The sequence below is a fragment of the Kryptolebias marmoratus genome, linkage group LG13 (genome assembly GCF_001649575.2).
Source record: "Kryptolebias marmoratus isolate JLee-2015 linkage group LG13, ASM164957v2, whole genome shotgun sequence".
Classification (NCBI taxonomy): Eukaryota; Metazoa; Chordata; class Actinopteri; order Cyprinodontiformes; family Rivulidae; genus Kryptolebias; species Kryptolebias marmoratus.
In genome coordinates this window covers 12,478,188-12,501,367 of record NC_051442.1, presented here as the reverse complement: position 1 = coordinate 12,501,367, position 23,180 = coordinate 12,478,188, and the positions used below count along the sequence as shown (strand labels likewise).

Below are 23,180 nucleotides of genomic sequence, written 5' to 3'. Positions count from 1 at the left end.
TTTTTTTTAGCAGTTTTCCATCTTTCAAACTGAAAATGGGTGCTTGCACTTGATATCCACTCATTCATGCATTAGGATTTTCTAACACAACAACCCCCAATTTATTTTTTTACTCTTTTTCAGCTTGAACCTCTTGACTGGTCTTTTCAGACCAACATTCTGCCAGAGCAGATTTTCTGGAACCGATTCTAGAAAAAAAAAACATATCCTCCATTTAGCAGCTTGGATTTTCTCCTCCTGTGGCGAGCCCAGGAGATGGCATCTCCAGCTTTGGAACATCCTGTCATCAAAGGAATCATTTCCTCCAGGAAGGAGGTTCCTTCTTTGTGCTTCAGGAAACACAAAGACTGATGAGTTTCTAAGTTTCTAAAGAAGCTCTTTGTCAGCCGAGCCACATCACCTGGATAGATACCTTAAAAAAATGCTAAATTTATTTTACCGATGGCACATAAACAATCGAGAAAGCATCAAAGTGTGATTTATTCACCCCTAATTTTATCATTTGTTACAAAACTCAGACAACCTTTAAAGAAAATGCAGGTTAAATCAAACTGTGCTCCTAAAACTTGCCCCTCTTCTTCATTCTGTTGGAGTTATCAGCTGTTGGTTGCGATCCTCCTGATCTTCATCGTCACAGATCGGATTGTGCGAGGGACTCCGCTCCGCCTCCAGGTGTCCCACAAGATGTGCGTCCTCCTGCCCCGGCTCTGTTCCGCCTCCCCCGGAGACGCGTTGAGGTTCGCCAGGCCGCACCGGTTGAACCACCACCCCGTGTGGTTGTGCTGAACGCTGCAGCTCTCCACCGTGCTGTTCCCCAAGGTGCAGGACGGGTTGCAGCCGTCGTTGTCCACATCTGGGGCACTGAACGGCGCGGTGTCCTGGTTCTGCTCCTGGTCGTAGCCGCGGAAAGCGTCACCTTCACACAGAGAAGGCCACGCCACTATAAATACCACACACACACACCAGGCAGCGACAACGCCTCATTTTAACGTAAAGGAAAGCTGAAAGTGCCTGAGTGTGGGAGGGTTTTGTAAACGTTTCCATTTTCCCGGCCTTACCGGCACTGCCCGCGTATCTGCCCAGGTGTATCCGGAAGAACTGGGTTTCGTCGTCGAGGCGGAAGTCATCGTACGACGCATAAGAGGCGACGTCGTCGAGGGAAACCAGAGCGATGTGAAGCTGGAACCGAGTGTCCTTCTGGTTTACTATGTGAAACACCTTCGTCAGACCCAACCAGTGTTCTCCTACAAGAACAAACACATAAAAAAGAAACTTTGTCACACTCAGATTCATCAGACTCATCTGGCATATAAAAACACAAAGGTAACCTCTAAAGTCTGTGGAGTTTGCCCAGTTTGGAGTTATCTAGGGCAGCGTTGTGAAACCCTGGTCCTGGAGGACCACTATCCTGCAGGTTTTAGGTGTTTCTCTGCTTCGACACATCTGGTTTGAATGACTGGGAGATCAACAGGCTTCTGCAGGACTTTAAACATCCAAAACATTCAACGACCATTCCAGGACCAGGGTTGGACACCACTGATCTGTGGTGATAATGAATAAATGGATGGATGAATTTCTGTTCTTGTCCGATATTAACCTTTTGAGCTACAAAGAGCTTATTTTAGCATAAAGACCGGAAACAACTTGCCTAATTTCGTTCAACAGTGACGTAACTTCCAAACAATTCCTGCGCCACCACCGAGAATCTGTCCCACGCTGAGCATTTACCACAACCAAAACACGTTCCTCTTTTCTCATTTTTTAACACTTGACTGTGTTTAAATAGAAGAAAAGCTTCTTGTGCCACAGCCTCCAACCTGCAAGGTGTCCAAAACCGTCGACGTAATCAGCCCAGGGTCGTTTGAAATCACTTAATCCGTCGGTCCTCCTCTGCATCACCGTCCAGCCACCTTCCATGTAGTCCATCTCACAGAACACCTGCAGGACTCGTTTGTTTTCAGTGACTGATGAGCGACTGGCGGACGGAACCACTGAAGGAGTCACGTACCTCAAAGGACGAGTCGGTGTCCTCGGGATGGACTATATAGATCCCACTGGGGATCTTTGGGACGGCTGACATAAGATTGTTCTTGATGTCGCTGCAGTCTCTTCCTAATGAAAGCAAACACACAAACTGATACAAATATTTCCAGTTTTCATTCATATATCGTCACTAACGAAATGAAATGTTTATGTCATGTATGAAAAAACACACTAAGCATATCAATTTATGTGTCTGGTCTTTTATTTTGAGCAGTATTTAGTAAAAAAAAAAAAAAGGCCTCCCATTCAACACAACTGTAAGGATAAGAAATTCTAGGTTATCCATTTCAAATAAAAAACTAAATGTCACAGCTGTCTTAAACAGTACTGTGCAAAAACCTCTTCCCACTCCTAGTTTCTTTACATTTTATTCCCAGGAAGAGAGACTTTCTTGTTGTGCTTTAAAGCAGTCTCGACCAATATTTGTCAGGCCTTCTAAAAATCTTTTTTTTGCAGCGTGTTGGGCAGTGTGTGTCTGAAATGAGGGGGAAAAAAAACAGACTATCGACAGCAACCAAACAAATAAATAAACAGTGGCTCAGACAAGAAAACCGTTCAGCCAGTTAGATAGCAGAGAGCAAATAAATGAATGAAAAGAAAAGGAAACCAAACAGGTGTGATTACAGACTGCAGCTGGGACGAACATCTTAGTTCACATTGGCCTTGTTGAGATGAGCAAAGAATGGATTCCAGACATTTAAAAAAAGTTTTTGAGCATTTATTTTCCAAAGATCTGAGTCTTTCCATGTGTATCAGTGACATCATATCTGTGATGCACATCTGAAAGGAGAGCAACAAGGGACTTCCATTCCTTTAAAATCAGTCTCTTGGCAGTAATCATTCCCAGCTCCAAGGGTCTGAGCATTGACAAGGGAAGGTCCCTATTCATCCACGATATGCCAAAAATGGCTAATCCAGGGTCGGACTGAAGCGACCTTTCATAAACCTTAGAGAACCAATCGAATATTTTACCCCAGAAACCTTTTAGGAAAGGGCAGAACCAGAAAGCATGAGACAGCGTACCGTCTGACATTTTACACCCATCGCAGACTGGTGAGACAGAAGAATAAATCTTATGTAACCTAACTTTGGAATAATACAAACGATGGACAACCTTAAACTGTATGAGCTGGTATTCACTGAACAGGAATGGATGTCAGACAAACATTCATTCCCGCACCTAGTTCCTCTTCCCAATTATCTCCAACTGCTGCTGCAGATGTTGTTATATGAGCATCAAACAACCGGTCAGTGTGGGTGTGTTACCGTGGGATTGTGGGTCAGTGTGGGTGTGTTACCGTGGGATTGTGGGTCAGTGTGGGTGTGTTACCGTGGGATTGTGGGTCAGTGTGGGTGTGTTACCGTGGGATTGCACAGGTTCTACAGAGAACATCTCGGCGTTGCTCCTCTGAACCTCGGAGCTGAGCGTTTGCACTCTGGCCATCAGCTCTGAGACCTAAAAAGGCGTCACTGTCGTCACAATCAGACACTTTTACACACTTTGTTTCAAACTAAAGATAAATGGAGGACTTTTCTTTTTTTCTTTTCCTTCTACCTGACCGCTGAGGACATCCAGAGCCCTGTGCTGCTCCTCCATCACGTCCCTCATCAGCTTCCTGGTGCTGCGTCCGAAAGCCAACAGCGACTGCTGTAGCTGCCCTAAATACACGCGTCCAGACACATGAGCGACACCTGAGCCACGATGCTGTGCACTGTAACAACAGAGTCTTTACCACAGATGGAGTGTTTCTCTTCTCGGAGCAGCTTGGCTGCGATGTCACACGGGACGGAGCAGGTGTCCTGACCTTTGACCTCCCCGAAAGGTTTCCGGCCTTCGGCAGGGGTGTCAGAGAGTTCCTCATCAGTTTCTGGCTGGCTCAAGTTACCGCCGTTTCCTTGGATCTGGAGACAGATGGAAAACGGCAGTGAAAGAGCGATGAAACAGAGCTGTGAACGTAAATCTTTTCCTGTAATTTTGCCAAACGTTCCTCCTGTTCAAGAACCCCCCCCCTCCGGCAAAGAACCCTGAGAGTTTTGACAGATCATTAATTATTTAGAACAATTATCTGACATGTTTTTGCATTTTCGGATTACTGTACGTACTTTAAAAGGCAGATGTAAACATTTATTGTTTCTAATTTAGCTCATAAACACTCCTGAGTCTGCTTATGTTCCATCTAATCTGTCTTTTTCCTTAACATGTAAATGAAAAAGCACCGCTATCATCAGAGTGCATTCTTTATAAAACTAATCTGTGACTAGCAAATCACAAAAACAACATTTCTGGTGTCTTACTTCATTTATCAGAAAGCTACAGAAGCATGCTGCTTTGTGCGCCTGCTTAAATTCTCATATTCTTTTAAACTTCATGCCTTAATTCCTGATGACAAAACACAAATCAGTTTCTTCTTCTTCTTTTTTCTTTTTTAGCATGCAAACTTTACATACTGCAGAGGCAACCAGGAGAGAAAAGAGCAGCAGGAGGACAGTTGTTGTCCACATCATCTCAGTGCGACTCGGGTTACTTCCTCCCGGAGCGAGGAACAGAACTTGGTCCGACGGCAGACACTCCTCCTGTCATCGATGCTTATTGCTCCACGGCCTCGTTCCTGTCGATTTTTCCACTTTCTCCTCACGAGTGGGAGTGACCGGCCGCCATCACTCCCTCTTTTCCCTCTTCTCCCTCTTCTCCTGTGAAATTCCCATGACAAGATCTTTGAAACAGAGGAGGCCCGATCTGTTGGGTAAAAGTCTGACTATTTCCCCTACAAGGAGCTGAATGTGCAGATTCTGCGTTTGCGGTGGAGTCATTACCTTCCTCCCTAATGCGGCAAGAACCGGGCGTTGTTGTTTTAAAGCTTATATCCTGCAGCCAGCATGACAAACAGATGTGGGCAGGAAAACGTGCAGCTGGTTTTATTAAAACGCTCTGTCTCTGCTTATGTCCTTGCGTGGGAGCTGCAGCTGCAGGTAGGGCAGGGTGTCTCTGTTCCTTGTGCTCACATCAACTCCCCCCCTCCCCAAAACACTGACTCATACGTCTGTAAACGGCCTCCAAGTGGGTCAGACCAATTATCTGAGTTAACTGGGCATTCAAGGAGTAGAGAAAGTGAAAAGGAAAAGAGCCGTGAGTCCAGCTGGAGACGGCTATTCTTGGAAAATGTAGAAAGGAAAAGACTCTGTGCTGATCCCGACCTGTGTGGGTTTACAACCATGGTCAGTGAGAGGAATGTGCCGGCCTGGTGCTGCAGCCTGAGGGCCCCCACATCTGCACAACGTTACGTCCTCCTCTAAAGCCGTTTGTGCAGGGGAACCCAAAAAAGGTTAAAAAAAAGAAGAAAAAACTGGACTTCTGTTTTGTAGCTGAAGACGTTTTGCTTCTCATCCGAAGAGCTTTCTGAATTCACAAAGCAGAGCATTTGGAGTTCTGTAAACTGGATTCACACACAGATTAAACTCCCTCTCCTCACAACAGAAGCTCGTTAGAGTCTTAGTTTGCCTGCCTCACAAACGGGCCACTCTGGTCACATGAATGAAGCTGCAGGTTAGAGTGAAACTGACTGTATAAGCAGCTGAAATGAGCTTCTTTCGTAGGGCAGCCGGGCTCAGCCTTAAAGTGAGGAGCTCCTTCAGCAGGGGGGAGCTCGGAGTAGAGCCGCTGCTCCTTCTCATTGAAAGGAGTCAGCTGAGGTGGTTCAGGCGTCTGATCAGGATGCTTCCTGGACGTCTCACTTCGGAGGTTTTTCAGGCATGTCTCACTGGGAAGAGACCTCATGGCAGACCCAGGACTCGATAAACTAATAAAGTCTTAGCTGGTTCGAGCCCCCGCTCCAGCTGTCTCAGCCGTTGTGTCCTTGGGCAAGATACTTCACCCGCCTTGCCTACTGGTGGTGGTCAGAGGGCTCGGTGGCACCGGTGTGATGGCAGCCTCACTTCTGTCAGCCCGCCCCAGGGTAGCTGTGGCTACAATGTAGCTTACGACCATCAGTGTGTGAATGTGTGTATGAATGGGTGAATGATTGTAGTGTAAAGCGCTTTGGGGTCCTTGGACTAGATAAAGCGCTATATAAGTGCAAGCCATTTTACCATTTACCATAAAGGAGTGACTTAAAAACACTCAGAGAATTCCAAGTATTAAGGTGAAGCAGTGTCATCTAGTGGCCAATGTTGTGAATTACACTTTGTTGTCCAGTTTGTGGAGAACATGTTGCATCTTACAAATTTAAATGTTGTGCATGTAAATTGTATTTTCTGCACATATTAATCAATTAATGAATGCACTGTTGCATGTTATTAAAATTTAGAATCTAGCTAGACAGATTGGAAACCAGGATACGGTTATATTAAAGAGACTACTGGATATATAAACAGTTTCAGTTCACGGCATAGGTATGTTGGATTATATAATATTATTATACAGACTTACAAATCTTTCTGAAATAAAAATCTTAATAAATAAACCTGACAGGTGAGTATTAACTGGCTACATCAGAACACAGTGTTCGGATTTAAAATCTCTGAATTGTTTTGACAGCATGAGAAAATGCAAAACTTCAGATTCTTCTTCCTTTTCATTGCTGTTGTGTCATTTTGGACATTTGTGAGTAAGGTAAACTTATAATAAAATTAATTATTATTTTTATAAGTTCAGATTAAAACGAACCTAAATTAGGAAAATATGAAACAGTAATTGGAGTTTTTAGGAGCTTGGTCATCTTTAGGTTTACTAAACTAGAAAAAGTCTGAATTTGACACAACACATTCTCCAAACAGATGTCAGAAACAACACATTGAGTGTTCGTTCTTAATAAAATGGCACATTTTGTGTTGTAAGAAAAAAAAACAGTAACACTGTGATGCAAACTGAGTCAAAGGCACACATATTTACAGAAGTTTTGTGCAGGTTTAAGATATTTAACATGTTTTGTGCTAAATATTATCCACAAAATTGTTTAGTTGTTTTATTATCTGAAGAGGAGCTGCAGGAATAAATTTGAGGGTAAAAATTTTAGATGCTGTTTATCAACATTTGTAACAAATATATGAAGAGCGTAAAAATATGCACATGAAGAACAAACACTTAACCAAAAGAAGCAGAACACTAGTTAAAAGCTAAAATAAGCGAAGGGCTAGCTAAAGGCAAAATGCTAGCTATAAGCTAAAAGTAACAAATGTTATCAAAGCACAGCAAAATAGTACCAAAAGGGTAGCAAAATGCTAGCTAAATGTAGTAAATGTCTAGGTAAAATCCAAACGTAGCAAAAGGCTTTAAGTTAAATGTACTAAAAGACAAGCTAAAAGTATCAGAAAAAGACAAAAACAGAGCAGATTTTAAAAAAGAACCATATTTTTTAAGGAACTGACGGGTCTCAGTGCACTTCTATGGAGAAATTATTTGTAAAACAAAAAAAAAAAGTTAAATATTTTTTAAAAGTCTAAAAAGTCACAGCTCCTATCACCTGGACGAGCTGGTTGCTTGGTGGATTAATGGCTAAAATAGCTGGAACAATGTAGAAATGTAGAAGATGTATAATCTACTGCTCTTTATGGATTTTATAAACTTGTTGTCCTAATAATAATAAACACGCAGGCGTTATAATGTGTGCTATTAGCGCCCCCTGCAGGCCGCTGGGTGTAACAGCAGGCGGGACCCTCCTGTACCGCTGCGTGTCTTCCAGCAGGGGGCGGCACTCTGCGGCTTGTTTGACGGGGCTCGGGGACAAACAGGCTCCGGCTGGGTTGGCCTCATCTCGGGGCGGATGTTTTCTCAGCGCAACTTCCCAATTTCCCCTCACCCAACAACCCCCCCACCCAAGGCAAAAAAAAAAAAAAAAAACTAAACAAGACCCAGAGCAAATGGCTCCAGTAAATCTGATCGTCTCCCCCCTCCTGTTGGGGCTTATCTGTGATTTATTCTCACCTTCAGCAGGAGAAAAAAACCGCACAAACTGGAAAATTCACATTAGAGAATTAGAGACAAACTGACATTATTTCCAACTAATGCACGATGGGGAGGGTTAAGCCTTATATGAGCAGTTTAGAGCTGGAAATAAACTTTATAAACGCCCATATCTTGAAGGGTGAAACTTTTTTTTTTCTGCCCCGAGACTGCGGCAGCTTTAAACCCCGCACACAACCCCGCCCCTCCGCACACTATCACATGAATCTGGACCGAAGGCTGGATGGGGGAGAGAAGTTTACCAGTCTCTCTCTCTCTCTGTGTCTCTGTTTCAAGTCGCTCTTTCCTCCCCGGACCAGCTTCTTCATGCGCGCGCGCCGTCCCGCTTCCAGGGGGCCGTTTGTCACCTCAACGGTCGGCGCGTGCGAACGGTTGACCCGCTGAGCGTTTTTTCTCTCCGGCTCGCGGACGAGTTTTCCCCCCTCCACACACACACGGAGAGGGAGAAGGAGCGAGAGGGGAGCAGGAGCAGGGGGAGGAGGAGGGGGGAGAGAAACGCTCTGGCTGCTTGAAGGTATGTGGGAGGCATGTTGTGCTCCGCCGAGATTGACTTTTTGTCGGCGAGCTCCGCTTTCAGCCGCTCGCTTTTCGCCTTTTTTTTTTGACCCGACCGCTCGGTGTTTTTTTAGCAGCTGGAGCCTCAAACTGGCGGACGTAAAAGTTTAAGTGTGTATGTTGGGTGTGGGGTGTGCGTGTGGGGGGTTGTTGAGCAAAAAAAAAAAAAAAGAGGAAAAAAAAGAAGTGTAAACAAATGCGTCTTGCGTGCACCGAGTAGCTGCCTGGTTCGTTTACGCGGTTGAACTTTGTTTTGTTTTGTTTGTTTTCGACAGATTCTGCTTTCGACGCTAAACTTTTTTCGGCGACATGGACGCGCACCGCGGCGGCGGCGGAGGCGCGCCCCCGGCGGGGCAGCAGGTCGTGCACGTGCGCGGGGACTCAAAGACGGAGCTGGAGGCCCTCTTCAGCGCCGTCATGAACCCCGGCAAGGCGGCCCGGCAGCCGCAGTCCCTGCCCATGAGGATGAGGAAGCTGCCGGACTCCTTCTTCAAGCCGCCGGATCCCCGGGGCCACTCCAGACAAGTACTTAATGCTCACTACTCATGTGTACTTATACTTAAATGTACTTATACAGCACGCTGAGGCCCTCACGTTCCTTCATGACGACCTCCAGCTGCACACCACCTCTGAAGAATACATAAACCGGGTCTTGTTTTGTCTCCAGTGGGTGATTTTAAGGGATTTTAGACCCTAACTTGCACAAAAAAGCAGGGGCCAGATGTGGGGGCCACTGTTAAAGCTGTCAAAATATTTCAATTAGATTTTTTAAATATATGCAAATCATCCTAGATAACCACTAAATACTCATCACTCATTACCAAAAGTGATAAATGAGCAAAATCAGCAGAGTCACGTTTTGTTGCCAACAATTATGACCCGTTTGTTTACATTAGAACACTAGTAAAATAATCCTCAGATATAAATGGAGTCAGAGGGGAGGTAGAAAGAGAGAAAGGTGAAGTTCTTCGGACAAGAATCGGCGTCCGAAAGATGTGGGTGGACGAGAGTCGGCAGAAGTCGAGTCGTTTTAGGGGGGGAAATCGGGAAGTTTCGGACTCTTAACGGGAGGATTTCCGTGACCGAGCGATGAATTTAGTTGGAAACAAAGGCGAGGAGCATTTGCTGTGTTCATACTCAGTTTTTACAAAACTCCCTGATAAGTTTTAGTTTATAATAACCCCCAAACAGTCATTTAATGATGTCAAAAAAAGCAGATCCAGTTCTTCGTCTTTTTGTTTAACTTTTAAATTTGCCTTGTCCTAGATGACTTGAGAATCTGCACCAGCACGTTGAACTAAGGCTGGTGTCAGGTCTGCGTGGTGGGATCCATAACTGAGTTTGTTTCTACTTTCAGTACGTCGCTCTGTTCTGGAGTAAACAGGAAGTGTAGAGGTCAAATGTAAACGCCAGATGAAACGAGGATGTCAGATAATAATTCAGTCGGCTCTGATCGCACAACAACTGCGTAGCGTCCATATTTACTGCCGTGAACGCAGCGTGCTGCGTGTGACGCCACATCTTCTTCTATGGACGCAGGTCGCTTCAGGGCTGTTCACACTGGAGTCTGATGGCGGTCACATTTAAATTATAACGTGAACGACCGTGCAGCAAAAACTGGATCTCAGCTAAAATTCTGAACTTGAAGCAAAGTTCTGCCTAGTAGTTATCAGTAGTTAGTATCTTATCAGCCGTGACATCAGGCAGCATGGAGGAAGAGGCAAACGTCTTTTTCCAGATTAGGTCAAAGGTTTTTCAAGCTTATAAAACAACTCTTTCTGAACAAATGTCACATTGGTGTGATTGAACGCTACATTCGCTGATATTAAACCTTTCTACCCTTTAACAAGACACTGTTTGTTTATTTTGTTGCCGTTTTCTCAACCAGACAACCCGTGTTCCTACACTACTGCGTCGACCCACCCCGAGTTCAGTAAACCTTCGGATGCTCCAATCAGGCGCACTGATGCAGTCGCAGCCTCGGCGCCTCGTTCGGCTAGCCATTAGCTTAGCCTGAACTTTCTCTGTGCTCTGTGAGTGATGTCACGGCTGATAAGGTAATACTGATAACAATTTCACAGAGCATCACTTCAAAAATGACCAGACTGTCCCTTTAATCTTGGGGGCATCACATCAAAACCAAAAGCTAACAGAACTTCAGTTCTGATTGCGGTCTATAGGCTGGTTTAAAAATACTGCAGTGTGGGAGCTTCTTCTTTTTTTATTTTGCAGCCGAGGACAACACAATCACTGCTCAGCTCGTCAGAGCTCATCTGTTCCTCTCTTAGATTTATTTCCATTATCGCCCTCTGTCAAAATGGCAGCCTGCATCTGTGCGCGCGTGTTTGGCTGTCTGTCTGTGGCGTTAGCGAAATATCTCACAAACCACGGGTCAAATTTACAGATCTACAGCTGATTAACCTTCAGAGTCAACCCAGTTAAAGATGGCCACCACAGTTAATCAGCCTTAGCCAGCACAATACATATAACTCAGTCAGTGTTACATATATTGAGGTAATTTTGACGTGGTAGTAGCTGAGAGTCATCCCCAACACATACTCTGAATGCCAACACGTCTTCTGTGTGGCTGTTTAGATTGAAGTATTAAGAAAAAAAAACCCTCAAATATTAGAAACACAGAGGTAGAGGTTGACCGATTACCACTTTTTATTCAGTGACGATGAACTTTAGAAATTAAGGCAGATGATAATTTATATTATAATGCTGTTTAATTAATTCAGTTCAAGTTTATTTATACAGCATCACTTTGCAAAGATGGTCATCTCAGAGCACTACAAGAGAAAAAACAAGTCCAAATCATAAATCCAATTTAAATCCACTTACAGTTAATTCAGTTCCTATTATAATTAAATACGTTCATATAGATTACGAAATGACAATTAGTTAAAGTTATCTATCTAAGGACGGCAGCAGATTGTGTCAAATCTTCGTCATAGTCTCCCATCCTGAGCAGCGCAGCGGTGACAGTGGTATAAAATGACTCCCTTTTAACAGGAAGAAACCTGCAGCAGAACCAGAACCAGAACCAGGCTCAGGATGAGCAGCCATCTGCCTCAACCGGCTGGGGCTTTGGGAGGACAGGAAAGAGACAGGATGACTGGTCCAGGTGTAGTTTCTATGATAAGAAAAACAGGTTAATGTCAGGAGTAATTACAAACACAAACATGGAGAGCAGAGCGAGTAAAGACAGCAGCAGAGGGAGGAGATGTGGTCAGCTTGTCCTCCAGCAGTCTGAGCCTGAAGCAGCAGAACTAAAGGAGAGCTCAGGAAACCCAAACCAACCCTAACTATAGGATTTATCAAAAAGCCTCGATTTAAAAGTAGAGAGGGTCTGCCTCTGTCTGCCTCACAGACAGAAAGCTCTGCCTCCCAATTTAGAAACTAAGATCTTTAATAAAAGATGGAGCTTTGTTGTTGAGATCTTTGTATGTTAGAAGTAAGATTTAAAATTTGATTCTGAATTTAACAGAGTCAATGGAGAGAAGATAAAACTGGGTAAAATATTATCTCTCCTCCTGACTCTCATCAGAACTCTGGCAGCAACATTTTGGATGAACTGAAGACTTTTTAATAAGTTTTTTGGACACCCAGATAATAAAGAGTTACAATAATCCAGCCTAGACGTGATAAATTCATGGACCAGTTTTTCTGCATCGTTTTGAGATGAGATGTTTCTAATTTTAGTGATATTACGCAGGTGGAGGAAAGCAGACCTGGTAACATTTTTAATCTATGTGTGTGTGTGTGAGGGGGGGGTCCTGATCAAAAATGACACCACGGTTCTTTACATTAGAACTGGAGGACAAATTTCATCAAGAGGAAGTGAAAGGCTGCAGAGTTTGTTCCCTCAAAAAGCAGAAAATTAAGGTTTTTAAGTCTTTAAGACAAGCTTGTAATCTAAGTATCGGATTGATTTCATCAGGTTTCACAGATAAATAGAACTGAGTATCGTTCTGTCTAATGACTTTACTTAATGAAAGCAGAAAGCACCGAACCCTGAGGAACTCCATGACTGACTCTTGTGTCTGAAAAAGATTTATTAACACGAGGAACTGTAATTTCATCAGAGATATATGATTCCGACCAGTTTAGATTTGCTCCTGTAATGCCAGTATGATGTTCGAGCCTCTGTACTGGTAATAAAATGTTGTGATCGGCCGTGTTAAATGCAGGACTGAGATCTAACAGGACGAGGATGGACACGCGTCCTCCATCTGAGGACAGGAGAACGTCGTTGTTGTTTGTGCTGTGCTGAGCTCTAAACCCTGACTGAGAAGCACAATGCGTTTTCTGCCACAGAATAATTAGGTTGTTGAACACGCCGTTAGCTTTTAATGACACATTAAGACACACCCATCAGCTCAGGGTTTTGTTTTTTAGTGTTTAACGATTTTAATTAACAATTAAAAGAAGTGACAGGTCACATCATTCTGTTCACGTTGAAGCTGATTTCCTTAGACAAGAAAATCTAACGCGGCGTTCGCTCTGTAATGGGTGTTTATTTTTGCTTTAATAGTTTGTCCGTTCTGGGTTAGCTGCTGGATATTTGTTTTTTTTCCTCCTGATAAAGTCAGGGCTCGAGCGGCCGGAGCGTGGAAGGGCTGAAGCTATCAGGTTTTTGTGTTGCATTCGTGTAGCTGTTTTTCTGCTTTGTATTCACGTCATTTCCAGCAGCAAACTGTGGGAAAGTCTCAGATATGAGGAGAAAGAGGAGCAGAGGAGGCAAAAGGGCTGAATGATTATTGTAACATCTGCTGGAACTGGTTAGGCTTTAAACTATCGTCTTTTAACCTCCAAAGTTTCCAGCGTTGATTTTAAAAAAGACAAACATAACTTAAAGATGATTTTCTGTAATTAATTATATAATTACCAGATGTACGTCTACAACTGACTAACCTTTGGAGCCAGTTCAGTTTCAAGATGGCCACCACAGCATCTTGGAAAGTCAAAAATTGGCTAAAATTTGGCACATTTTACAAATATTGCACTAAAGTTTGGTGTGGTAGTAGCTGAGAGTCCTTCACAACACGTACTCTGAGCGCCAGATCGATCCTTCGGGGAACACTAGGTTTTTAGTTTATTAAACTCTAATGTATCCAAGTGAAAATCAGGCATCTAGCTTTGAGGATCGCCAGCATCCGTCACAGCTCCTCTGCTCGTCTTTTCACCTCGACTGGCTTTTGTTTCCAGACGTCTTCTTGTTTTTTTCCTTTTGTTCCGCTGGTTTTGTGTTTCCGACCGCGGTTCGTCACCTGCGTCGCGGAGTTGTTGACCCTGCTTGTTTCTCGTCAGGCCAGTTCAGACGGAGGCGTGTGCGGCGCCCTCGCTCCCCATCACGTCCGCGCTCATTCCTCCCCGGCCTCCCTCCCCGTCAACTCCCTCACCGCTCAAGCAGACGCAGATGCAGCCGCCGCACCGATATTACCTGATGACATGCCACTCCCTGACGGTTGGGAAATGGCCAAAACGCCTACTGGCCAACGGTACTTCATCAAGTAAGGGCCCTTTCTTCTTTTTTTTCCTGCAGTTTATCTTTGTGTTGCATCTGTTGCTCTGCAGGATTCTTTGAAGAGTTTCAGGCTGAAAATTTACTTTTTTAGCAGATTCTTGCAACTTGTCAGATATTCACGTTTTTAAAGTGACCAATCGTTCAGTATCAACCCAATAAAAACCCACCAAGGGTCGTTCCTTTAAATTTTTATTGGAGTCCTTTTTGTCATCAAAAAACCCCAAAAGATTAATTCTATTTTTTTAATAATTTACCAAAGGAAGGACCTATTTCAGGTTAAGGTATAATGATGGTTAAGCAGTGCAGCTATAAGTGGGATTAAAGCTCATTAATTGCACTGAAACAGGAAATGACTCGACTAGTTCTGCTACCTGTGTGGTTTCGCCTTCATGAGAGCGCGTTTCCTGCTGGCTGACGCCGCTGTCAGACACACTGAGGCTTGCAGCGGCACAGGCTGTCCCGCTTTGTCTGTATGAGCGTAAATTCGCGAGCGCGTCTGGTCGTACAGGTAAAGCAGGTCCGAGGGAGAGCGCTCCTCGCACTTCAGGTTCCAGTGGTTTAACAGATGCAGATGCGTTGAGACTTGTCGTGTGTTTGCAGTCACCTGCAGAAGACAACCACATGGCAGGACCCCCGGCTCTCGCAGCTTCAGTCGGCTGCAGCCCAGCACCAGATCTCCTGCGCGCCGGTCCACGCCCACTCCTTTAGCAACCCGGCGCCCACTACGCAACCACAAACCATCAGTCCAGAGCCAGGTATCACATGGCCTTCCAACTCTTTGTTAAAGCACAGACCAACTTTTTAACTCTTGTCTTCAGCCGATCAGATCTTTGCTGGGTGGGATTTCCCTTTTGGTTTCTGCACTTATACCTCTAAGAACCAAGACTCGTTAATTAAACCCACACTGAGGCCCTTTGTCAGCTCCTTGGTGCCAGTGTAGGATGGAAATTAGGTTTCAGTTGAGAGAAATGAGGTGTTTCCTCATTTACATGCAGGTTTAATTTGACCGTTAGATGATAAGTCTTTAAAGGGCTGGCTCACCTAAATTACCTTTTCTTTTTTTTTTCTTTTCCTCGACGAGAGAACCAGCCTGACTTGATCCAGAATGTGTCATAGTGCAACACGTGAGCAGTTCGCAGATTTTCACAGTTTAACCAGTCAGGTGCTCCTTTTTGTTTCCCATCATTGTTCGTCCTGCTCACCCCAAGCGTTAATAATGTTTTGTTTTCGGCGGTTGTGTGGACGAAGTTCAGTCTTTGTCTTTAAAAAAAAAAAACCAACAAAATCTGTGGATTTTTTTTTTCTCTCATCACTTCATATTTTCAATATAAACTATAGTTGCTGAAGTTGTTTTAGTTCAAATAAACTTTAAAACATTAAATCTGCGAAGCTTTACAGTGAGTTTCATCTTCACCTAAGAAGAAAAAAAGGAGAAACTCTAAACGCAGTTTGACCGTCTTTGTTGCAGCAGGTTGATGAATTTGGATGCATTTGTATTTTATTTATTAATTTACCAGCTGCCTGGTCAACATACACCTCTTTTTCTTCTGGTGTAGCGTTGGTGCACAGTCTGACTCGTTTCCTTTTGTTTATAAAAAAGCGTAAAAGCCTGACAAAGTCACACGTCATAAAGCTGAAACCACTGATGTCAGAGACTGTTGGATGGGCTAATAAACAAAAGTCACTAATATCAGGAAAAAAGGCACCTCGGGGGAGAATCGTCTTTCAGAGCCGAGCCAGAAAATGTTCTACATGCAGCGTCCTTACGTTCTGGAAATGCTCCCTGATCTTTTTATACAGTTTGAAACCAGTCGTTCCTCTCAGGTGACATGAAGCTGGGGCTGCAGTGATTGTGCCTCTGTACATTTTCTGCACCTTGTGGCAAATTACTTCTGTAGCACAGCTTGTGTCAGAGCATCACCGCAAACGTAAGAAAAGCAGAGCTGGAACCGTACTGCGTGGCTTTGTTACACAATCCAAATGCTCATAATAACTTATTTTATGTCGCTTTGCAGTTCAAAGGTTGTTGTTTTTTTTTGTTTCGTTTTTTTTACTGCAAAGGTTTTGAAAATGGGTGCAGAGAGCAATCACAGGTGAGAATACTCATTAAAACAACCGGAAAAATACAGCCCCAAGTTTTGTTTTAGAAGTTAAACCTCTCAAAATAAAAAGTCACGGCAGAACCTTCTCTGCGTTGGCCCCATCCTGATGGAAGTAAGTCCGTCAGGACGGTGGATGAAAGAGAGGAATATGAGCTTTTTATGAGACTCAATGGGGAACAAAATGGTGCTAAAACTGAGTTTTTTATTTTTATAAAAAACTGTCAGTCTTTAAGAGTTTCACATTATGTTATCTCTGCATTTAGTCTGCACTCAAAAAGATCTACAATGATTTATATTTAATTTTTACAGTTTAGGACATGCTGTATCTTACAAGTGTTGGAACATTTTTATAGTGTAATTTGGCTGAACAAAGCTTTAACCCACAAACCTTCACTTCTATTTATATATTTTTTTTTTAAATCTGCAAACTATTAGCAACACAAGCGCTTAAAGATGTGGACTACACTCTACACTTTGTTTTCCTCAACACCCCATTCTCTCCATCTACCATTCGCCTTCTCACTGTGTATTTTCACTGCTGTTCAGGTCCACTGCCTGAAGGCTGGGAGCAGGCTGTGACTGCAGATGGAGAGGTGTACTACATCGATCACATAAATAAGACCACCACATGGGTCGACCCGCGTCTAGGTAGCACACTATATCAAATTTGTGTCTCCTGAATTGACAATTCTTCTTTTGTCAGTGAGAAACATTTATTTTTTTTCTAAATATACATCATCACAGGTCGCCTCCTTGGCGACAGCAACAAAAAAATAAGATCGCAAAGTTTTTGAAATGTTTTCCTGCAATTGTTGATTGTTTCACCTGATGGAAACATTTAATTCAAAACAGATGTGTGTGGGGGGTTTTTTTGTTTGTTTTTTTATGAATTTTGTGTTCTAGCTCAGAAGATGAACCCTGGCATTCTCGGCTTGCAGCAAAGGCAGGAGAAAGAAAGGCTCAGACTCAAGCAAGGCATCCCTCCACAGATCGCTCCCCAGGTCAGAGGTCAAATGGAAAAGGAATAAACAAAAAGCATCTTACCTGTTGTGGATAGCAGTGGATTGCTGCCATCTTACAACCACCCTTACCTCAAAGGGTTCATGCAAATTCTAGCAGAAATATTATATTCATAGAATTCTACGCAAATAATTGTGCAGAGCTATAACTGACAGCAACGTAAAAAAAAAAAAAAAAGATAAAATAGTTCTTGCAGGAACCGCTTTGTTTGATTTAAAATGGCAGCAGTCCACGCAAACAACCTGTTACCTCATAAATCTGGTCAAAAATACACTGTTCCTCCAAACTGAGGTCGTTCACGGTTTTTGTTTTGTGTGCTAGGAGGCAGCAGGAAGGAGTCAGATGCCCGGGGGCATGGACCATGACAGGAGCGTTCAGATGCTCGTCCCGTCGGTGGACATCAGAATCAGAGCCCTGAACCAAGAACCGACACTTAATGGGTGAGTGTTAACCAGCACAGTCATGTAGCGAGGGGCAAACGTTCATGACTCTTTACCTGTGGAAACAACATCCAAGTCAAAGATTCTCACATGGGCTCAATGTTCATGAGCTCAATGACCAAGCTGCAGGAAGACCACCTCTGCTCAACAAAAACAAGATTACAGCCCGTCTGCTGTTTCAAATGAATCGGATCAGTCAGTATTTTATTTGAAAGAAAGAAAACTCTACGTTCCACCTTAAGAACTTCATCCCATCTGTAAAACACGGTGATGGTAGTATCATGGTTTGGACCTTGTTTCTCTGCAAATAACTCAATGAGGATTGAGTTGTTTCAATGAATTATATTGAAACAAACATGCCTCCATGAGCTGACTTTCTGCAGTAAGACTACTAGTTAATTTGGTTAAAAACCAACAACAAGTAATGCAAATGTTCAGATACTCTGAATTTAGGTTTTGTGAAAATGTTATGTATAATTAATAGCTTACCTGTTGCAGATAGCTTTTTGAATCGCCTCAGTTTGAAGAAATAAAGTTTAATTCTTCTAATCTTTCCTTAGAGCCAAACTAAAACATCTGAACTATCACTTTAATGGTCTGGAAGTGAAAATCCAGACCTGAAGCATGATGAAATAGTGTTGAATGACTTCAGGCCATCAGCTAATAAATTTCCAACGCTTTTTCGACACTAATACATGAGATATTGGACAATTTAATTAAAAAAAGCAATCTTTGTTTTCTTCCTTAGGGCTCACTCTCGTAACGAGAGCACGGACAGCGGCCTGAGCGTCAGCAGCCTCCCACGCACGTCCGACCACATGCTGAGCTCCGTGGATCATATGGACACTGGTAATACAGCTAAAAGACACATTTCAGCTCCCAAAACCTTCAGTTTTTATCGATTTTCTTCCATCGTTCATTTCTGTTTTTCATTTTGTGTGAGATTCTTGTGTTTCCAGTGTTTTCCTGTAACGTAATCAAATGTGTTAATTTTCTATACTTGCCTTAGCAAGAGTTAAGAAACAAACAAAAAAAGAACTTCAGTGAGCTCTGTTCTTGTGCCTGAACGATTCGAGGACTGTTCTGTGACTCTGACTTGTCCAGGAGACTCCAGCGAGCCCCCGTCGGTGACCATGCAGGAGTCGATGCCCGTGCTGCCGATCAGCGAGGGCGAGGAGCTGATGCCCAGCATCCCCGACGGTTTAAACTCAGACCTCCTGATGGACATGGAGACCGTTCTCTCCGGGCCGCACATGGACAGAGACAGCCTTCTCACCTGGCTATAGACGCAGGCAGACCACCGCTCCCCACCGTCGAGCTTTCATAAACGTGGCTGAGAATCCCGGGAGATTTTGTTTGGATTCAGACATGGTACAGAACAGCAGAGAATATGGATATCTAACACTACTCACTCCACAAGGAATGACAAAAAAAAGACTCTCACAGAAGGTGGTAAGCTGCTGGTTTTCTTGTTTCATGGATCTGCTTTCACAAAGAATCGTATTTTGATATTTACTCTGATCTTTTCACTCCCCGACCCATCAGCCTGTCATGTCTGAATTTACCTGTCATCGCAGATAAATGTGCCCCCCTCCCCCGAAAGGGAACATTTTAATCAGTCTTTTCAGTTACATGCATTAAAATAGCAACAATATGACAAAAGGGGCGTTTGAATAATAAAAAAAACATCTAGTTCTACTACCTCTAAAGAATCAGAAACTTGTAAGTTTTGTTACACGTGGTCGCGGGCGTGATTAGAAACGGATCATGAAGAGCATCGAAGGTGCCAACGAGCGCAAGAATCAAACCGTTCACTCGGTAAAATCATGAAAACTAAAAAAAAAAACACTGAACACTTTTTAGGAAAGCTCAGAAACAAAACAAAAACTGTCAGCGGAGGGATGGGGAAACCCAGAATGTCTCCGTCTGAGCCGACAAATCAAAGTCTCGTTCATGGAACGATGTTTTAACGCGAGCACAGAGTTTTATTTTTGTAGCTTTACACGGAGGAGCAGCCAAGTAAACAAACACACCATCACTAAACCAAGCCCAACACGGTGCAGGAGGTCGTTTTTTTCCCGAAAAGCTGCCTCCTCTGGTCTGCAGTCTGCTCCCAGCTCGGCGCAGGCAGGTCGTCTTGTTAGAAATGTCTTTTAAACACAGATGTGGTTTTTGTCAGCGTGTCGGGTTGTTTTTTTTATTTCAGCGCAGGAACACGGACGTCTCAGAAGCAGTATTTATTCTAGGTTTCTATTTAACTGCGTTGTTTCGTTTTCTTTATGTCGGCCTGTTTTCTGAGAAATGGTGCCCTCTAGTTGCCATCTGGGCACAAAATACTCAAAACCTCCACATCCTCAGCCTTTAGGATTTGTTACTTTTTCGTCCCTTTTCTTGTGTTTTTATCATCTAGGTTTTAAACATTCCTAATAATTATTTCTGTATCAGACATTTGTCTGTCTTCATTTAGAAAAAACACACAGCCTCATTTTTCGGTCATCGTGGAGTAAATTCAGATGTTCAGATGCCTTTTTTTTATTTCTGGAATGAATTTCGTCTTGTTTTTCACCGTCGTTGCGCGGTAATGAAACACAAATCTTTTTTCTGATAGAAATTGTTTTTGTAACAAACCCCAAACCATCCAAACTCATCATATTTTATTAACCAGCATCAAGTCTCGTCATAGAAACCAAGTAAACAAATCCAGATTAACACCATCTTTAATAGGAAAAAGTCACTTTTTAAGCTGATTTTATTGACAAATAACAAAACAAAGACCAGGGATTTGTTGTGTTATTGTTCCTGTGTAATTAGACTGTCCCGTTGAAGGTGCAGACTTCCATAAGATCACTTTATTTGGTAAATTTAAGGGGTTTATTTCAAGAACAGATCAAATATTTATCTTTTTTGTTACACTACACAGGCATCAAGTTTTATCTGATGCTTAAAACAACAAAAAATAAAAGATTTCAACTGCCTCCGTTGATAAAAACAATAAAATGAAGACCCTGGTGAGACTTTTCTCAGAAAAGCGACACTAAACGCAGATGTTGTATTTTTTTTTTTTTACTTTTTCTTCTAACAAACACTACCAGGAGCAGACGTCGGTGAGGGGGAGCTCTTTATTTCTCCCCGATAAGTTAAACCGTGTAACAAGTATATAATCCTTTTAATCTGCTTGTTGTTGTTTTCCTGCAGTGTGTTTTTGTGTTTGATTTATGAAATTCTGCTGGGAGAATTCCTCCTGCCCAACATGGTTGACTTTATAGACGGCAGCGACTTCGCTTCACCTCCACAAAAAAAAAAAAGAGACGAACAGTTTCCCGCTCACACACACTGAAACACACCAATCGAGCTTTTTATTTATCCTAGGATGCATGACACTCGCTATGATCCATATAAAGACATTTATTGTTCTATTTACAGAAGAGTTTTGAAGCTATCAGACTTTTATTTTTTTTTTTACATGTTTATGCATGACTTATATCAGTTTCAATGTAATCATTTTAAAGGAGTTTCTGTTTAATAAACTTTTAAATACACTTCACTGTTTGTTTATTTTTGTGGTGTTGGGACACATTACTGTACAACCACACCTCGTTTTTATTTAGTTTTTTTCTGCACGCAGGTGACATAATTCTACAGATTTAATGTTTGATTTATATTCAGGTATTTATTGATAAAGAAAAACATTCAGAAAACCTTTTTATTAAACCATCAGAACTTAAGAAAACTATATTTTTTAACTCTTTATTTTTAAAATTTAAGTAAACAATTGACAGCGAACACCCCCTATCCCAATTGCCCACCCCATTAGATGCTCCAGGCTGCCTGCAAGTTGTGTTGCCAGATAAACAATAATTACCCCATTTTTTAGGATAGTTTTAGGGTCACGTCCCCTCCTTTTTTTGTTTCCTGTCTACATGTTCACCAATCAAACTAATCTTATGACCTCACTCAACGCATACGATAGTTTGGGGCAAAATATGCCTGCCCTGCCTGGCAGATTCAATGAGCACAGCCATATCCATGTAAACGTGTTTTTTTTGGGGGGGAGGGTTTCTTGTTCCACTTCAATAAATCTTGAAAAAAAAAAGTTTGCCGAGATCAATCTCATGTAAGCGGAACATGACATAATGTAGGACAGAACAGGACTTTAGGTTATTTCAAACAATCCAGCCTAACCGGCTGATTTATTTCTAATTTAGGAGAATAAAGGACTTCACTCATCCAGCTTGTAAACGTAGCTGCGGATTTCCAGTTTAGTGGTTTTATCCTCCTGGTCAGCGGAGGTGTGAATACTACTCAGATCTTTTTTAGCAGGAAAGAAACTATAACATGGAAAAAAAAGGTCTTTGAATATGAAAACTGAACAGATTTTAATGAAACCTGTTTTAACTGGATAAGTCTCAGGACTGCTTTCTGATTTGCGCGTTTAAACTCTTCTAATGATTCTGTCCGTCTGAGGTCTTTTATATCTCACCCCATGTACGTGACATCATTTCCTCTTTATGGTTTCCCCATTTGGTGTCATAAGGCTCGACGAAACGGATGGAGGAGGGGGGGGGACAGTTCCGCCCCACAGCATGATGCTGCCACCACTGTGTCTACCAACAGGGACAGCACTTGTGTGCTGAGCAGCACCTGCTTCCTCACACGTAACGTGTGGGTGTTTCACCACAATTATCGTCAAATGATTCGGAGGCAGTTTGGAAAACTCCTGACTCTCCTTCATGTGAACTTTAGTGGGAGGAATTTTCTGCCTGGACACGCCACCATAAAGGATCGTTGAAGAGTCGCACTAATGTTTGTCTTTCTGTAAACTTCTTAACACTTCTTCACGCTGATCGCTGGATTGGTGATCCTACCCGAGTCTCAGCCTCCCACGATCCTGTCTCGAAGATCCTAAAGGGGTCGTTCAGATTGTTCGACTTCTGCGGAGCTTTTTTCTCGATAGCTCGTTTCTTTGCCTGCAGTAGAAATCACTCCGAGCCTCGAAAGTCTGAAAGTTTAGGCAGACAAAGCGGCTTTCTGCCATGAGACATGAGAAAGTCGACACTGAAGAATGTGTTCCGCAAACATTCATATGAAACTTGAGTTGGAAAATTTGAAATTTTAAGCACCACCTTATCTGTTGCAAACAAAAAAACTATATGGCGCAAAGTCCCATATTTTATAACATTTGAGCTCGTAGACACAAATTTCTCTTCTTGGAGCTCAGCTTTGTCTCTTTGTTGGATGGTGAACTGACTGACACACAAGACAGATAACCACAATTTGTTATTGAAATATTAAACAGTGTTTTGTGGATGCAGTTGACACCAAATACAGCAAAACATTTAGAACGCATATTCGTGTTTTCGTCTCAAAACATGTTGCTTTGTTGGGGCTCTAGCAGCAAAATCACAAGAACCACAAAATATGAATGATCAGATATTATATATGTTGTGCTGTTGTGTTGTTGGCGGTTGATCTGACAGCAAGAAGCGTTGTTCTGCTAATACCCTGACATCTGCTGCAGGTGAAATACTGAC

At 42.8% G+C, this 23,180-nt stretch overlaps 2 protein-coding genes across 7 annotated transcripts; one reads left to right on the top strand and one right to left on the bottom strand.

The window, feature by feature from the left end:
• Positions 1-462: 462 nt before the first annotated feature.
• On the bottom strand, positions 463-5,167 carry angptl5 (angiopoietin-like 5). Of its 3 annotated transcripts, XM_037978911.1 has the most exons (9): positions 4,858-5,167; positions 4,492-4,734; positions 3,777-3,945; positions 3,599-3,702; positions 3,406-3,499; positions 2,009-2,112; positions 1,818-1,938; positions 1,059-1,244; positions 463-940 (listed from the first exon to the last, which is right to left on the bottom strand). In XM_037978911.1, the coding sequence occupies exons 2-9, from the start codon at positions 4,546-4,548 to the stop codon at positions 597-599; spliced, it is 1,179 nt and encodes a 392-aa protein (XP_037834839.1). In that variant the 5' UTR covers positions 4,549-4,734; positions 4,858-5,167; the 3' UTR covers positions 463-596. The 3 variants fall into 3 exon arrangements, with proteins under 3 accessions (XP_037834839.1, XP_024862088.1, XP_017273520.1); XM_025006320.2 differs by having other exon boundaries at positions 4,492-5,167; XM_017418031.3 differs by having other exon boundaries at positions 463-916; positions 4,492-5,161.
• Positions 5,168-8,193: 3,026 nt separating this feature from the next.
• On the top strand, positions 8,194-21,188 carry LOC108237007 (transcriptional coactivator YAP1-like). Of its 4 annotated transcripts, none has more exons than XM_017418160.3 (9): positions 8,194-8,516; positions 8,833-9,082; positions 13,871-14,073; positions 14,688-14,842; positions 16,736-16,837; positions 17,093-17,190; positions 17,531-17,649; positions 18,398-18,498; positions 18,754-18,935. In XM_017418160.3, exons 2-9 carry the CDS (start codon positions 8,867-8,869, stop codon positions 18,933-18,935), a joined length of 1,176 nt encoding a protein of 391 aa, XP_017273649.1. In that variant the 5' UTR covers positions 8,194-8,516; positions 8,833-8,866. The 4 variants fall into 4 exon arrangements, with proteins under 4 accessions (XP_017273649.1, XP_017273652.1, XP_017273650.1 ...); XM_017418161.3 differs by lacking the exon at positions 8,194-8,516 and adding an exon at positions 8,550-8,672; XM_017418163.3 differs by lacking the exon at positions 16,736-16,837 and having other exon boundaries at positions 18,754-21,188.
• The last annotated feature ends 1,992 nt before the right edge of the window (positions 21,189-23,180 follow it).

What these genes read in the sequence shown, in the direction of transcription:
- angptl5 (XM_025006320.2), bottom strand. Translation starts at nt 4,548, where the DNA reads ATGATGTGGACAACAACTGTCCTCCTGCTGCTCTTTTCTCTCCTGGTT. An exon ending in TGGATGTCCTCAGCGGTCAG is followed by an intron (nt 3,500 to 3,598) that starts GTAGAAGGAAAA and finishes ACGCCTTTTTAG; the next exon opens with GTCTCAGAGCTGATGGCCAG. An exon ending in ACACCGACTCGTCCTTTGAG is followed by an intron (nt 1,939 to 2,008) that starts GTACGTGACTCC and finishes CGAGTCCTGCAG; the next exon opens with GTGTTCTGTGAGATGGACTA.
- LOC108237007 (XM_025006322.1), top strand. Translation starts at nt 8,867, where the DNA reads ATGGACGCGCACCGCGGCGGCGGCGGAGGCGCGCCCCCGGCGGGGCAG. An exon ending in CCCGGGGCCACTCCAGACAA is followed by an intron (nt 9,083 to 13,870) that starts GTACTTAATGCT and finishes GTTTCTCGTCAG; the next exon opens with GCCAGTTCAGACGGAGGCGT. An exon ending in CAAGAACCGACACTTAATGG is followed by an intron (nt 17,650 to 18,397) that starts GTGAGTGTTAAC and finishes TTTCTTCCTTAG; the next exon opens with GGCTCACTCTCGTAACGAGA.